This window comes from Acipenser ruthenus, chromosome 12 (assembly GCF_902713425.1).
Source record: "Acipenser ruthenus chromosome 12, fAciRut3.2 maternal haplotype, whole genome shotgun sequence".
Taxonomy (NCBI): Eukaryota; Metazoa; Chordata; class Actinopteri; order Acipenseriformes; family Acipenseridae; genus Acipenser; species Acipenser ruthenus.
Window position 1 is genome coordinate 3076616 of NC_081200.1, and position 13533 is coordinate 3090148.

The window sequence follows — 13533 nt, forward strand, 5'->3', positions numbered from 1 at the left end:
GGAGTGAATTTTCCAAACGTTTTCACGTTTTTCTTTTTCACCACACTGAGAATACGAATGAGTGCGCCTGATTGAACACGGCAGGCTTTTTCTAGTAAAAATATTCATTTTCTGAGTTAGCCTTTTCATGTGTACACCCACTAAGAATAAGTACTTTAACCACAAGGGGAGTGTGACATAAAATGTGTGAATTTAAAACAAAAATGTTATTTTTGATTTTAAGATGTTTAAACTTTTACTAAGGCTCAGAGGAACTTTTCCCAGCGATCATTGCTGCCATCCTTGCAAAAGATAACAACAATGGGGTCAAGATAATTGCAATTATATCACACCCTTATTAAACTCTACATAGACACTTTTTAGTCGGATAGATTCGACAGTGGTCTTTTTCAAAAGCTGTTTATCAACAGAGGTGGTGGTTGCTGAAATGTTTGATTACCCGAGAGTAGATCTGTCACTGTTTCTCAGATTTGAAGTTTATTCTTTCATTTACGTATGTGTGATGAGTGCTTAAAAAAAAAAACAAAAAAAAAAACACTGAAACCCGAAAGTACCTGTTTTTTTTTGTTTTGTTTGTTATAATGAAAGACACGCCTTAAACAACCGTCCAAACGAACAGAGCAAACAAGAGAACTGATCATTAAAAGGTTTAAAATCAGTTTAGAAAAATCATCCTCCAGTTTCTTAAAAAAAAAAAAAAAAGGAGGAGGAAGTGGTTATTGGACGCGCATAGACTTTGTGACAATCTGTGACAGATCAATCAATCACAACCAGTTATAAAACCAGAAGCCGCTTCGACGCACATATTAGTGGCGCTGTCACATAACTCTGTAACCTCCAATTTAAATGTTTCTTTTCTTCTGAGGAAATGGTTATTGGACAAGTTGCTTCCATCAGATGAGAGATCCAGCACAGCTATGAACCTTCAGCAGCATTCCATGCAAATATCATTATCTGCCTCTGTGGGGAATCTCAGGTAAAATAATAATAATAATAATAATAATAATAATAATAATAATAATAATAATAATAATAATAATAATTCTGTAACTATGTAGCAACAGAAAATCCAGATCTTTTTTTTTTTGACTGGATTAGTTATGCACAGTTCAGTACTGTGTGTAGTTATCTGAAGTCAATCTAAACGGGTTTCTTTGTATGTTTTTAGTGTCGTCCTTTTTTTCTTAGCCCTAATAAATATTAATAATAGCTTAAAGTGTTACATCTTAACAAGGGTGAATAATTTATAAAAGGAGACTGTAATACTATTAACATCAATAATAATAATAATAATAATAATAATAATAATAATAATAATAATAATAATAATAATAATAGGTATACTTGCATCAGATTAATATACTGCAACAGAACTGGAGAGGATAATTAAATTCGTCCAGAGAAAAAATGCACTGGCAGTTCTAATTTCCAAATTAATTATAATTCTTAAAGCACAGTAAACAGATAATTTAAAATGCTGAGAGTAACCGAGTCAAGTGTTCGCTACCCACTCAACAGAAACAAGAAAGTATTGCGTGTGTCATTTTATTACTAAAACCAAAGACAGAGTTCAAAATACTACGTATTTCTGAAATCGCAGGACTCTTGAGTAAAAGCTTTACCGTACCCCCCCTTCTCTCTCTCTCTCTCTCTCTCTCTCTCTCTCTCTCTCTCTCTCTCTCTCTCTCTCTCTCTCTCTCTTATGTTTTAATTAAATTAAACAAAGCCCTGGGCCTCCCTAAAGATGAACTAGTGGTTAGCTTGTTCTCTGTAGTCAACATGTATTCTGTTCTGTACAATTTAGGGAAACGCAGCTACACCTAAATGCAAGTTTAAATTACTTTCAAATAAAACAGGCTGTGCTAAGAAAAAACAGCTGCTGTTTTTCTTGTGTGCTTTACTGCAAAACTTTACAAAGGTTTTGCATCACCTAGAATTTTAAGATTGAGACATAATTAAAAAAAAAAAACTACGTATCTGAACATAATTTAGATATTTTATTTAACATCATATAATCAAATAAGCCACAAAATGAATCGCAAAAGTCTACCAGAAGACATGTAATAGTAGTACAGTATTTCATGTCACATTTCTCAATTGTTGTCAATTATTCGTTAAGTATATGGAAAACTACAACATGTATGTAATTCAATATGTTTAAAGTAAAAATATTCAGCAGGTTTCATTCGAAGCAAAATTAGTTAATTCTACAGGGTGATGCAAAACTTTTGGCCATCGCTGTATTTATTAATGTGGACAGTATGAGATCTGCATAGTGCAGCTCCTGAACTCTGTATTGATTCTTCTGGTGGTTAACCGCCCCCCCCCCCCCCCCCAGGGATAAAAAACTACTTCTGTAAAACCTGTCAAGCAGACAAACCTTGCGGCAAGTGCCCACCACAATGCATGCTTTACCCTTCCAGCTCCATCACACACAATATTTGAGCTGAAACCCAAGACTCTGAATACGTGGGCTCTGTGTAAATCTGCATAATAAAACACTGAATACGCTTCAAAATAAGAGGTGCATTACCTACACTCTCTTGTGGTTCCACTGCAGTTACCGTATCAATACAACTACTGCGTGCACTGGAGTTAGTGAAAGGGAGGGTAACAGAGATGAGGATATATTGCTAAACTCATATTTAACAAACTCATTATAGATTTGTATGCTATTAGGGAAATGCATTAGCACGCAAGACTATTCAATGGAAGCATTGTGTTACATGTTCCCATGTGTTGCTACAACTGTTTACATAAGGTGTGTGTATTGTTTTTTTTTTTACATTTTGACCACTTTTTAAAATGCATTCCCTGCTTCAAGATGGTTTCCCATGTACCTGCATGGACCTCTCAGAACTACATTTCCCATCATCCTCCTGCTCACATATGTATCTAAGATGGATTTACCAGTGAGCAGGAGGACGGTGGGAAATGTAGTTCTCAGAGGTCTGCTGGTACACGGGAATACAGACACCTTAAGTAAACAGTTTTAGCAACACATGGGAACATGTAATACAATAAAATAAAAAGGTCCTTATGTACCCTTTAAGGAAGTGCTTATTGAACACATATAAGAACCATGAAAGCTCACTCACAGTCACTCTGTAGCAGGCCAGTCTGTGCACAGCACCACTGTTAAATTTTAAAAAGGGTTTGTCAAAATACTGATGTTTTCCTGCTTCATTCTGCGGACCCTGTTACAAAGCAAGATCATTGGCAAAGGCCAGTGACCTGATAAAGAAATGTTTTTAACAGAATAAAACCATCAAGAAACTACACTAGCTTTACTGCCCCTCCCTGCTACTAAGTAGCTAGATTTCCATGGTCACAATTGTTTTATTCTTTTCAGAGGAATAGCTTTTGTAATTATCAACTTTATCAGATGTTTGATCTAAACTGACTCATTTAGAGATGATTTTAGTTGGTGATCTAAACTGGGACTGGTTTACTGTAAAATCAGAAGGGCTTAGAGAACTTTGTAGTGCATTAAATTTGACTCAATAAATACTCCAACTAGACTTAATGATAAAAAAAACACCTGGTTACGATACATTACTAGATGTTATGTTGACAAATTCTGTACATAAATATGTTGCAACTGGAATTTTTTCAAATGATCTGAGTGATCATTGTAATATGGCATGTGTAAAGGACACTAAAATCTAATCCCTGTATTATTTTTAAACGTTGTTTTAAACATTTATCTGAGCAGGCATTTCTACATGATCTTAGTGTAGACTGGGCTAGAATTCTATTAATTTCAACAGTGGAGGATGCTGTGTCGATGTTCCAACAGCAGTTTATTTTAACAGCTAATAAACATGCTGCTATTAAGAAGTTCAGAATTAAAAGCATAGAAAATCCTTGGTTCTCTCAGGATCTTGCTGAATGTATTCACCAAAGGAACAAGTGTTGGGCTATAGCTAGAAAGACCAAAAATACACAGGATTGGTGTGAATTCAAAGAAATAAGTGTACCTCTTTAATTAAGAATTCCAAATCTGATTATTATCTTAAACTTAAGAATGAAGATTTAATAATCATAGTCAATTCTGGAAAACAATTACATCTTTGCAGCAAAAAAGCATCTGGTCTTCCTCAGCAAATAGTATAAGTTAATATTATTTTTTCTGATAAAATTACTATGTTGAATGCTTTTAATGAGCAGTTTTGTAAAGCAGATCATATTTCTGACGAACAAAGTAATGAAGCCTCTAATTCTGAACTTTTATGCAACTCAGAAAGCAACAGTCTATCCTCCTCATGCTCTTCCAGTTTTCAATGTCGTGCTTTTCAGGTTAAGAACATAAGAACATAAGAAAGTTTACAAACGAGATGAGGCCATTCAGCCCATCTTGCTCGTTTGGTTGTTATCTTAAAATCTCTACAAGCTATTGAGTATAGGAAGCTTGCAGGTCCTGATGGCCTAGACTCGTTTTTATTAAAAACAGCTGCTGTGGTTATTGCTTATATTTTTTAACCTTTCAATCGAGTCCAATGAACTGCCTAATGTCTGGAAATCGGCTTATGTTACTTCTCTGTTAAAAGCTGGAAATCCATCTGACTTGAATAATTACAGACCAATTTTCAATTTGTCAATTTTAGCAAAAAATTGGGAATCCTTGGTCAGAAATCAATTGAAATGTTATTTGGATGCAAATAATATTTTAAGCAATATGCAGTCTGGTTTCAGGTCAAGTCGCAGTACAGTGACTGCAGCATTGAAAGTCATGGATGACATCACAATGGTTCTAGATAAGAAATCAACTGGCATGTCTCTGTTTATTGATCTCTCCAAGACTTTTGATACAGTTGATCATGCATTACCCAATACAAGATTATTGCAAGCAGCTGGATGGTTTCAAAATGATCTTACTAATAGATCACAGATTGTTAAACATGCAAATCTGATGTCAAATCCTGTTTTGTTAAATAAGGGTGTTCCGCAAGGAGCAATTCTTGGAATGTTATTGTTTATCCTATATATTAATACTATCGGTGACAACATTAAATACTGTAAGTCCCATCTCTATGCAGATAATACCATTTTATATTCATGTAATCCCTCTTCTTATTTGGCAATTAAAAAATTGCAATCTGATTTTGACTCCATTCAATGAGTTTTAATTAATTTAAAGCTTCTTTTAAACTCTAGTAAGACAAAAGCCATGGTATTCTCTGCTACAAGGACAAATGCTACTATTGATTCAACTTGTATAACTTTAGATAACAAAGCCATTGAGTTAGTTGGCATCTAGAAGTATCTGGGTATTTGGCTGGATTTTAATTTCAAGGCCCATATTAACCATCTTGCAAAAAAGCCTGAAATTCATGATAGGTTTCTGTATAGACTCAAATCTTGTTTTTCTGTAGTTACAAAAAAAGGCTATGGTTGGCTGGACCTCTTTGGCATTGCGAAGGTTGAAGCACTGGTATATTTTTTTATACAAGGCTATTCTATGTAAGCTACCTCCATACATAAATGAATACTTTACAGTTGCTTGTAGTAACTACAGTCTTAGATCGCACTCATTTTTGTATTTTACGGTTCCTAAAGTGCATACTGAGGCTGCTAAAAGATCATTTGCTTATTTTGCTCCATGGTCTTGGAATGACTTACAATCTGAACTTAACTTGCAGTCCCAAATAACTTTAGTACAATTCAAGAGTAAGCCTCATAATTGAGAGTTGTGCTTGTTTTAAGTAGTTGATTACATAAGAGTATAAGAACATAAGAAAGGTTACAAACGAGAGGAGGCCATTCGGCCCATCTTGCTCGTTTGGTTGTTAGTCACTTATTGATCCCAGAATCTCCTCAAGCAGCTTCTTGAAGGATCCCAGGGTGTCAGCTTCAACAACATTACTGGGGAGTTGGTTCCATCTTGTTGGCTTACATCAGATTACACCTGTCACTAATTGATTGTCACTAACTGATTGTTTATTATATTGAGTATGACTTGTCTGTGTTTTAAATGTATTTTATTTCTGTATTTGTATTTTTGTATTGTTGTATTGCTGCTACCTTTCTTGGCTATGTCTCACTTGCAAAAGAGGTTTCAATCTCAATGTGATTTCCTAGTAAAATAAAGGTTTAATAAAATTGCCCAGAGAATTTGATGCTTTTATAGATAAAATATTACATGAACTATACTAACAGAAACTGTTTTTTTTTTTAACAGATAACATCATTGCAAGAAGTTAGTATTTCACATAGAAATATACTGTCTAGTACTTTTGTATGTATTATACAGTCTATAGAACCATATGGTTCCTATGTGCTTTGTATTTAACCCTTTTTGTGTTTTGGTTCTAAAGAACCATACTGACTACACAAGGTGCCACTGTGGAATGGGATCAACATGGAACAGTGAAACAGTGACTGTTAGAACCATTAGGAGTTCCGTAGCGCTCCACGTTTGGAACCTTTATGAGCAACTGAAGGTGGTTCTATTCTAACAATGTGATTCTATATAGCATGTCCCTGAGCCTTGGTAGAGTTCCGCATTGTTACTGCTGAACCCTGATTGTGTGCTTTGTGTTTCAGCTCAGCCATGGAGAACTGTTCCTTTGAGGCCATCAACGCACTTGTACACTCGCTCCACTTAGCGGTCTACATCCCCGTCTTCATTGTGGGAATCATCCTGAACGCACTGGCTCTAATTGTTTTCTGCAGGGTTTTAAAGAAATGGACAGAATCCACTATTTACATGACCAACCTGGCGCTAATGGACCTGCTCCTGCTTTTAATACTGCCTTTCAAAATCCACGCCACAATAGACTTTACAGGGACCATGCAGAAGACCTTTTGCATGTTTCTGGAAACCCTCTACTTTGTCGGCATGTACGGCAGCATTTTCACCATCGTGTGCATTTGCGTGGATCGGTACATTGCCATCAAGCACCCTTTCCATGCAACAACCTTAAGGTCTCCGGCAAAGGCATTCTGGGCGTGCGCCGTAATCTGGGTTTTAGTGTGGCTGGGAAGCATACCCGTGTACGACTTCCACAGCGACAGCTACGCCAACATCAGGTGTTTTCACAATTTCTCAAAGACCATGTGGAACCCCACCGTGATCATCGCGGTGGAGCTGTTCGGGTTCATCATCCCCATGGTGGTCCTGGTGGTCTGTTCCGTGAAGATTATCAAGACCCTCCAGAAAAAGAACTCCCACAGGGACAGTGTGAGCCACAGATCCTGTGTGCTGATCATTTACGCCAACCTGCTTGTGTTTCTGGTTTCTTTCACGCCAAGCCATTTGGGGATTTTCCTTCAGTATCTGGTTAGAGGAGACATCATTACCGACTGCAGAGCAAAACAAAACATAAGTCTGTTTGTCCAGGTGTCAATGTGTCTGTCTAACGTCACCTGCTGTCTAGATGCATTTTGTTATTACTTTGTTACAAAAGAGACTCGCTTGACCGATTCCTTCAGGAGGACCCTGAGTTTCAGAAATACTTCCTCAACTACTGAAGTATGATACGGTTGCATTATCTTTTGTGGAAAGTACTGTAATTACAACCAGCTGATCAAGATAGTTTGTCTGGTCTGTGACTGTTGTGGTGGGAAAATGATCATGCAACTGTTTTCAACCCCTATTTGGAAACTATGCAAAAAAAAAAAAAATCACATTTTGCAATGGGTCATTTGCATGTTGCCTGAAAAGAAGAAATGCATGACTATGCATGACTATAACTGATGTGTCCAGCTGTAAATATATTTCGACATACATGATTATTTTGATCGTTTTATTCACACTTCCCATCTCAGTTCAAGAGTATACTGTAAATTACAAGCATCCTTCAGTTTTCTTGTCTGTAGCAACGTTAAAATTACAAATGCCAATTTTTGAATTATAAGGTGCACATTTTGTATAACACCCACCCCTGGACAGCTCTGTGTTACATCCCTTGCATAACACTGGACTACCTTATTTTGTCAAAAAAAATGGTAACGTTAACATGCTTTAGAAAATTGTGTTTGATATAAGTGTGGATATGCAAGGGACATGTATTCATTTAAAAATGAATTATTTATTTATCTTTATAAATAAAATATATACTGTATATGTATTTTAGAAATCACATTTGCGTGGACTTTACAAGTGGCATTTTGTTTTTATTCAAAGTATGAATTTAGCATCTAGGAATTACTTTTATTAGCCATACACCTTGCATTGCTTTAGTGTTTATATTCAAATTGAAAGGGAAGTATTTTGAGTTCTCCTACAACAATCTACAATAAATGTGGACTGTGACACCTTAAACGTATTAATACAGACACTGAGCACTCCTGTACTCTTTGTCTGAGTCACTAGGCACAGAAAGTGGGCAATGCAATTAACAAGAGTCTACTGTAATAGGATTCAATATGATGTGCCTCTATTGCATTGCCCACTGTTATGCTTCAGAAAGTGAGCCCATGGGCCAAAGACATACAAATGACAGGACTGTAATAAAACCACAAGTCCTAGTACCACCTCTCACTCACTGCTCTGGCACTTTCCATCTAACCCATTGTCTCTCGTCTGCGGTGGTGGTCGCTGGGGTTTGAGAAATGAGGCCTGTGTCATTCTCTTCAGTGCTGGGTGCAGACACTTGAGCCTTTGCACCAACAAAACCACCTTGTAACATGGGACAGCTTTTAAGATGAAACTTTTCTCAAACCCTAGCGACCGTTATAAAGATCGTTTTAGCAAGGGGTGCTTATAAACATGATTTCTCTTTGTTTTTTTTAAACTGAGAATACACGGTGACTTTTCCCTAAAACAGTTGTTTTGTGAATGAGAAATCTGAAATAACACATCGAAATCAGCTTTGAAGAAACAACACAATTCCTTCAAACGGTCCTTAGAGTCTAGATAAACGTTCCAGTTAAGTAGTGATCCATACTTACACATATAGCTCAACAGTTCTATTCACTCCTCTACATTTGAACTGCTTTTCGTGTCACTGTTGCCAGACCCCCTCCAAAAGAACCTCGAGATGAATGCAAGAAAACCTTTACAACTATCCCTAATACCTCTAGGAAAAATATTTAGTATGAGGGCTTTCTAATTCTAAACACAAACAATTTGGCTGGTGAAATGTTCAATATATACTGAATGTATTGAGACAATTAATGCAAGTAGCACTGAAATCCAACTCTACATACCAGAGGCACATCATATTAAATCCTATTACAGTAGACTCTTGTTAATTGCATTGCCCAGGTGCTTAACAGCATTATGCAATTAAGCAGCTTATGCATTTATCAGTAGCATGTACAGTGTAATACATTTAATTGTTTTACCTGAACATTGCATACCATTGTGAAGTACATTTCTTTTGAAAATGTATGTTCCTTATTCTGGTTAAATGCATAAAACTGTGAGGCCCACGGGATATGCAATTCGCAGGAATCTACTGCATGTGCAATTTTAATGTGCTTCACTTTTTTTTAATTAAAGTTAACAGGAATATGCAATTATCACGTATGCAATTAATTGGAATGTACTGTACTTGTGTAATTGTTAAACCACTAAAATGAACCTACAGTAATATTATATTGGCACACCATGGCTACATTGTAAAAGAACAACAAATCTGTAAATATGTTCTCTTCATTATCCAAAATATATAAACGTTGCTCTTACAACTAAATGAATTTCATCTGCAACAAGTATTAGGACAGACACAGCACAGCACAGACTCTATGTAGAGCCTAGGGGCCCTAATACCTGCTGCACATGAAGTGGTCTTATACTGGGCAGTCAAAGCAAATCTAATTTTCTCTAATCAACATTTGGGCTGACGGTTCAATCCAGCGAAGCTTGGATGGAATCATCTGAAACAAGCTGCTTCCTGGGCATTGATACGCGCATTGCTTACTTGCAGGTCAACCCTGTTTTATCAAAAGCAGTGTGAAATCGCGTAGGGTAGGTTCAGAACCGGGTAGATCATGCCAGTGTGAAAGGGGTTAAAGAGTACAATTTTCTCACTACTACTGCCCTCTGGTGGACAAGTTAAATAGCACTAAATAGAGAATGCTGCTGCATGTGTAGTGAGTAATTGGAAACAAATAAGACCAAGAGGACCAAGAGGACCATGACCAGGCTTCTACACAGAACATTGCTGACTACTGCTGCCATCTAGTGGCAGGCTAAATTACAAAAAAGTTAGAAAAATAAATAAATAATAATATAAAAATTCTCAGCTCAGGGAAGGTAAGCTAACTGGCCGATTTTCATTGCTGTAATAAGAAAATGTGCTCCAGTTCAATTTTTATTAAATAATAATTATAATAATAATAATAATAATAATAATAATAATAATAATAATAATAATAATAATAATAAAACAGTCAAATAATTTGGCAAAACTGGAACCAGACAAGTTGGATTGGGGAACAATGAGCCGTATTAATTCAGCTTTATTTTAAATAGAAAGCTTCAATAATAACTGAAAAACGAAGTTGCATTTCTGGGAAGAGCAACAACCACTTCTGCTCTCCCCAACCCCGCATTTGCATATGGTATGTAGCAGTTTATTTTTTCAATGCGACCACAAGGTTACATAGTGAGGAAGCGACAGAGTAAGCCGTCTGACCACTATTTTACACAATGCACAGCATGCATAAACCATTTCTATATTCCTTTTTAAAGCATATCTTTTTAAAGAATTGGCAGTTACAAAGTAGTGCATATTTCCTGCAGTAAATAGCACCTCTCTCTCTCTCTCTCTGTCTCTCTCTCTCTCTCTCTCTCTCTCTCTCTCTCTCCAAAAAATAAACAGAACATGAATGACCCAAAATGAGTAGTTTCAGAAGAAATAAAATTAGATTATATATATAATGAGACCACTGTAATCAATGTTGATGTTTCAGGACACAGACTGGAGGGTTAGTTAACATACACTGCCTGGCCTGGACACTTTATTGGGACCTCTCTGATGATTGGATTTGGAATCGTTGTGAATTACAGATGCAACACATGTTGATCAGGTGATGTGCCGTGTGATCCCTGCAGCTCTAGAAAGCATTGGAAGAGGCACGTGCACGAAGAGCAGGGTCCACAGCAGCAAGGGCAGTAATGTAGGCAGGCTGCTCCAAGACATGGGCTGTCAGTGTATCAGCAATGGGGAAGCCAAGGGAAAGCAGGCATCTCGAGAGACAGCTGTGGCTGCAATTAAATTTTAAAAGCTGAAAAAGACCAAAAATAGCATAACGTACCAGATTTGAATGGGCACTTCCGTGCTTTCTAAGTGGAAGTTATTTAGGTTGTTTAGGCGCTGCTTACCACTTTTTATCCGCGTAACTGAAAATAACTCTACAAAATACTGATTCTATTGTTGTGGACGCTGTAAATACGTTTTTTTACACAACCCTTGGTTTCCCCTGCAGCTGTATACAAAGTAAGTAATTTGGCCAGGTGGTAAAGTGAAGCAAAAAAGACTGAAGAAATAGATTAGAACCCTCATTAACCCTTCGCTATGTAGCGATCTCGGGTAATGCAGGCAGGCGCATCACACAGGACGAGGCAATCCACACACAGGCAGAGGGCGGTCGCGAACCCGGGACCTCTTGCACTAAAGCATAGCGCCGATACCGCTGTACAAGAGCCGACTCCTTTGTAAGGAGCGTATATCGGGTTTAAGTCTTTGTCCATGATTACGTCACCTACCAGCCCTACTGCTGCCTTGCCCCGTGCACGCGGCAGTTAGCACAGTATGTATAATTTCCATGTCAAAGCATAACCCTCTGAATAATTTATTAATAGAACTATGGAACTATTTAACGTCTAGTGAAAACTGCACATGCCTTTATTGCTGCTATTTTTCAATATAGAAAAAGGGGTGCAGATTTTAATACTCTTGTTTGCTTTATTCTAAGAGTAAAGGAGTGCAGAACTCCGACGCAACCACAATGTACCGCTGGTGGTAAACAGTCTACACTGGTGTGAAACAAACACAAATCAATGTTTGCTAAAGTTAGCATAGTTGCTCTAATAATGATGATCATAATTTCCGTGCTAAATTTATGGTTAAAAAAGCAAATGGCGGAATAACATGTGTCTTTTGTATACAGAAATTGTGAAGTAATGTCAATCATCCACAGTATTATGATTTCATTTTCTACTGAAGAACTATAGAAACAGGTGTGCCTGTGAAAGCGTTGAACAGTAGGTAGCTATCGCTTGCACGTGATCCAAGAACTGTGGTTGAACCACCTGTGTAACTGACGCTACGAATTGCAGTTTTCGTTCATTGCGTACCGTGAGTCGTTCTACATCCAGCAGAGAAACTGACCCGTGCTATCGGGGCCGCCTACGAAAAGCCGCAGAGAGATTCTAATTTATCGGTTTTCTGACACTGCTCCACATAAAAGCAAACGTCACAAAGAAAGCTAGCCGATAATAAAGTACGTAGATGTTGTATTTTATCAAGATCATATTTGTCTGATATATAACTCGTGTAGTTTTTGTCTGGATGTCTGGTTGAACGGGTGTTGAGATTCTCACACGGATCCCTAACTCAGGTAAGGTTTTCACATGCTTCTGGTGGAGTATGTGTGTTACTGTGTTACATTCCTTTACAGAGTGGTTTAAGGTGACGGTCTCTAAGTTTACATAAGGCAGACTATATACTAAGTTCAACTATATATGAGCATACATATGTGATCTTATTATGTTATTTAGTAGGCTCTTCCAAAAAAATATACTAGTATATATCGTGATTATTATTATTATTATTATTATTATTATTATTATTATTATTATTATTATTATTATTATTATTGCGACAGTACTGCAATATATTTGGGCCTGGGACCGCACAGGTGGATATAAGATGATGTGTTAAATATATAAAACTACTGTGTATAATGTAAGTATTTTAAAATTAATACTTTATTTAGGCTATATGTTTTTTTCCCCCCCAAAAAATATGGGGCATAAGGGCAAAAAAGTCGCCACTTAAAAGGAAGCACGAGCTTTTCTGGTATTGAATTCATTGACTGTAATGTTAATAAATACACGACTGGGAGAAACACAAGGAGCATTAATGCTGATTTAGCGGATGCAGTACGTACAACAGCCGTTGCGTGTCATTATCGACCCGAGTTTGTCAAAACGCCTGTGTAGCCTACTTGAAGTTTTTTATTATTATTATTAAATATGTATAAACAATACAATTACACAATACATCGTGTGGCGGACGCATGCACAAAGTGACAGATGTCCAGCATACAAAACAAAAACAAGCACAAGAGCCTTCCCCTGAAGACATCTTACAAAAATGAAAAGTATTCAAACATAATCATGGGTTGCCTTACTTAAATCAAATTAAATTTTTTTAATAAGGATACAGTTTTTATTACTTTTTAAATTTTTTATGCCCATTAAAGTGGTTATATAATTTTTTTTTTATTTCCAGATAAAATATAATAAAGTTAGATTTTTTCCCCCTGAAAATTTCCTTTTATGAATATGTAATTGACCTAAAATGATCAAAAGGTTCATTATATATATATATATATATATATATATATATATATATA

At 36.6% G+C, this 13533-nt stretch overlaps 1 protein-coding gene across 1 annotated transcript; it reads left to right on the forward strand.

Annotated features, from left to right (window-relative positions):
- Positions 1-788: 788 nt before the first annotated feature.
- On the forward strand, positions 789-7998 carry LOC117417475 (G-protein coupled receptor 55-like). The gene is made up of 2 exons (XM_034029642.3): positions 789-976; positions 6547-7998. The coding sequence occupies exons 1-2, from the start codon at positions 918-920 to the stop codon at positions 7478-7480; spliced, it is 993 nt and encodes a 330-aa protein (XP_033885533.1). The 5' UTR covers positions 789-917; the 3' UTR covers positions 7481-7998.
- The last annotated feature ends 5535 nt before the right edge of the window (positions 7999-13533 follow it).

What these genes read in the sequence shown, in the direction of transcription:
- LOC117417475 (XM_034029642.3), top strand. Translation starts at nt 918, where the DNA reads ATGAACCTTCAGCAGCATTCCATGCAAATATCATTATCTGCCTCTGTG. An exon ending in GCCTCTGTGGGGAATCTCAG is followed by an intron (nt 977 to 6,546) that starts GTAAAATAATAA and finishes TTTGTGTTTCAG; the next exon opens with CTCAGCCATGGAGAACTGTT.